Consider the following 4,013-nt stretch of genomic DNA (forward strand, 5'->3'; position numbering starts at 1 on the left):
TCTCCTTGGTGCGCGCGGAGGCTGTAGCCCCTGTTGGTCTGGCACAGCTGTCCTTATCACTTTTCCAGGTGATTCAAGTTGACTTTTGAGGATCCTCCTATAAGGAGTAGATAGACCCCCTCCAGATCATATATTTCTCTTTCCTTTTTCTCTTTCTTTCTCTTTCTCTCTCTCTCACTGTTTGTAGTTCTTTATCCCAAGAAATACAACCAGTGTCCCCCCTTTTCTTGTGTCCTGTAGCCACTATAGAGGCTCGGGCTCACATTGAGAAAGACATTCCAGACTCTGCTATCCTTCTCAGGAAATTCATAGCCAATTACCGGGAACGCAGTGGGAGGTGATCATGTCCAAGGAGCTGCGGCCCCAAGGCAGTCCCCACGCGGCGAAGGCCCGAGGGTGCAACGGGCCAGAGAGCGCGCAGAAAGGCGGCGGCGCCAAAGAGCGCAGCAAGCGCAAAGCATTAGCTGCGGCAGGAACCACAAGCACGGGGGACAAGTCCGGCAGGCAGGGACCGAGAGCTCGGTACCGTCGGCCAAAGAAGCCTATCGGAACGGAGTAGTACTCTTCAAGGTTTCAACCTTAATTGTCCACCGGCAGAGGATAAGAGAAATCTCTTTTTCGCACATCTCTTTTTATCCTCTTAAAAAACCAGGAAGAATGTCAAACTCAATGCAACAAGCAACGGCGTTTGTGAAACAATTAGCAGGAATCCGACCACAGGACGAGGAGGGCACGGAAGATCCCGCAGCGACACCACAAGGAGAAATAGACGAGGTCCCAGATTTAAATCCACCCAAGAAGACCAAGAAAACGACAGCGCCGAAGGAGCCGACCCGGAAGATTGCGACCAGGTCGACATCCAAAGTTCCAGAAGACCCACCACAGCCAAAGAAAGCCCAGCAAATCGAACTGGACGGATGGGAAAGGCTCTTGAAGGATGTAGGCCAACGACCAAGCAATAGAGGTAAGCAACGGCAAAACAAACAGATTGGAACGAGAGGAACGAAAGGAACTAAGCATTAACTGGCCTTACCGCTGTTAGCTCACAATCCAGAGGAACGGACAGAGGCGGCGTCGAACGATCGCGCCCAAAACAAGCGGGGATGGCCGGGATCAGGTAAGGAATCCACCAGCCCAAAGGAACCCAAGATACCCAATGGAAGTTCTGACCTGGTCGGCTTACCCCACCAGAGTCAAACCCAGTCTTAGCAGACGAAGGGCCAACACCAAGCGGAACCCAGGAGGCAGCGCCAGCTCAAGGAGCACTACCAGCCTGGAAAATCCAGGAAACGCTGGTCAGGATGGCGGAGAGGGCGATGAAAGCCGAAGAGAACGGAGACATGGCGCTGGCAAACCGCCTTTACGACATCGGAGCGGGTCTTGGACAAGCGGTACCGAGATCAAGCCCGACAGTAGCAGCTCCAACAGTGAGGGGAACGGTGCAGGCCCCCGTAACGATTGAAGGACTACGAGTCCCCATCCCCATCAATAGTAGCACCCAGATAGCAGATGAAATTGAGGAGCTACTACCGACAAGCAATGCGGTGCCCAACGGGTCGGCAAACGGCGCAAGAAATTTAATCTGCGATGATTCAGCAGTCCCGACGTCCGTCGATGTGGGACTAACCCCTTTCTTCCAGAAAAACCTCGAAGAGCTGAAGGGACCGTTGCCGCTTACCATCTTCAACAAAGAATGGCAAGACAAAGCAATAATGCATTGGTCCGAAAAGAAACCAAAGGCGGAAGCGACCGGTACCGATGTATTTCGATATTCTGGATATCCATACCCCAGCGAGTACTGCCAAACGTACAACGAATGGTCAGTAAACCACCAGGGCTTCTACGCCGCCATCAGGAAGATCCAGACCGCAGCACACACCACATTCGCTGGATGGCTAGTGGTCCACAAGAAAAACTGTGACGCAATCATAATCCGGGACGGCTACATGACCGGGTTGAGGTACGACATACAAATCAGGGCAAACGCATTCGCACATTGGGTGACGCTGGGGGATGGACGCTGCTCAGTAGCCAACATCTCCGTCTATTGGGAAGACGTGGTCCGGAAGGCGTACGGGAAAGCGAGGAAGTTCGACAAAGTAGACTTCCCCGATAACCCGTACTCAGCTGGCGGTAGGCGATTTGGCTGGGACCCGACAACAGGCCAACCGAAGGCAAAGGGTGATAACGGTGGTAACAATCTACCCCTCCACCTTTGCCAACCAGACGGTCGACAATCCAAAGGAAAGCAACAGCAACAGCAACGAAGGACGTCGCCCAACCTGGCCAAGGGATACGAGAAAGGTGGCCAAGGTGGCCAGAAACAAAGTCAAGGCGGTTACAAGGGCAATCGCTACAACCCCAGGCACGGAGACCGAGATGGAGGCCGCCACGGCGGTAGGGACGGGGGCAGAGGAAGGAACTATTAGTAGGCCAATACTCTAATCCCCCCCTTTTATTTTCCTGCCACACGAAGTGGGAAGCGGATTGGAAGTGCACCCGCCTGGGGAGACGCCATGCGCGGCCGCCGCCCCCACCCCCCTTTTTGTTTTTCTTGTTCCATTTGTGTGAAACTCCACGGATGTAATGGAAAAACTACCCTTATCTTACGGGAATAACCGAATAGGTTAAGAGAGCTGTATTGGAGTGCATCCCGATACGGGGGTGGTAACTAAGAGTGAGAAGTGGCGAGAGAGGTTCCTGATCGTAAATGCGTTACTCCTTTTGTAATAACAGTGAGGAGGAAAACATAGAAACAGAAGAAGTAAGGTGCGCGGACAATGAGATAACACTCAGCCGGGTGTGGCCTAAGGGAGTGACGTGCGAGATGGATATCCCGCGTTGGAAGGAAGCTTTAGAACAATCAAACTTGCTCCCGGAGTTCAAAGACGTCCTGATTGGCTTTGAGAAGGGCTTTGACCAAGGGATACCGCAACACACGATAGACGGTTACGAAGATTATTACACACCACCAAACCATAGCTCAGCGTTACAAGCGCGAGAAAAAATAGAGGCGTCAATGAAGAAGGAGGTGGAAGAGGGACGGATGTACGGACCATATACACGAGAACAAGTGAATATGCAATTCCCTTTCTTTCAAACTAGCCCGTCAGGAGCAGTAATCAACGGAGACGGATCACTGCGACCAATAAACGACCTTTCTTTTCCCCACAGACGGGATGGAATCCCATCAGTCAATTCGTTCGTGGATTCAGAAGAATTCCAAACCACGTGGGACGACTTTAATGTGGTTGCAAAATTCATAAAAAAGATAAAAGAACCCATTCTGTTGGCAATTTTCGACTGGGAGAAGGCGTATTGGCAGATTCCGACGAGACCGGATCAGTGGCGATACCTGATGGTTCAAGATTTCGAGGGAGGGATCATGTTAGATACAAGAATTGCGTTCGGAGGGGTAGCAGGGTGCGGTTTGTTTGGACGACCGGCAGACGCGTGGAAGCGGATAATGATGGCAGAATTCGATGTAATCACCATATTCAGGTGGGTAGACGACCATCTATTCGTGAAGCGAGCGGGGTCAGGCCTGCGTATGACGGACGTGGTGAAGAGGTCCGACAAACTTGGCGTAAAGACGAATAAGGAAAAATACGCGCCGTTTGCCGAAGAGCAAAAGTTTGTGGGCTTCGTGTGGAACGGAACCGAGAAAACTGTCCGACTCCCGGAGGAGAAACTAGAAAAACGCATAGCGCAGGTACTAGTATTCCTAGAAAAAGGCGCAGAGTTTTGGTACAACAAGGTGGAAGTCATTGCGGGGAGGCTAAATCACGTGTCCTATATCCTCCCTCAACTACGATGCTACTTATGCGGCATATACCGGTGGCTGAAAAGCTGGGTATACAAGGACAAAACGCGACCTCTGCCGAAAGACGTGGAAGAGGATCTAACGGTTTGGTTATCAACTCTCAGAAACTTCGAACCAACACGCTTAATTGCGTCGCCGGAGCCAACAGAAGTAGGCTGGGTAGGTGACGCCTCAACTAGCTTCGGCATAG

General features: G+C 51.8%; 1 protein-coding gene across 1 annotated transcript; it reads left to right on the forward strand.

Moving 5' to 3' along the window:
* Positions 1-669: 669 nt before the first annotated feature.
* PtA15_12A437 (uncharacterized protein) lies at positions 670-2,429 on the forward strand (the record flags this gene model as incomplete). The annotated part of the gene is made up of 4 exons (XM_053162046.1): positions 670-964; positions 1,043-1,117; positions 1,192-1,491; positions 2,227-2,429. The coding sequence occupies 4 exons, from the start codon at positions 670-672 to the stop codon at positions 2,427-2,429; spliced, it is 873 nt and encodes a 290-aa protein (XP_053026003.1).
* Between the last annotated feature and the right edge of the window lie 1,584 nt (positions 2,430-4,013).

This window comes from Puccinia triticina, chromosome 12A (genome assembly GCF_026914185.1).
Source record: "Puccinia triticina chromosome 12A, complete sequence".
NCBI lineage: Eukaryota > Fungi > Basidiomycota > Pucciniomycetes > Pucciniales > Pucciniaceae > Puccinia > Puccinia triticina.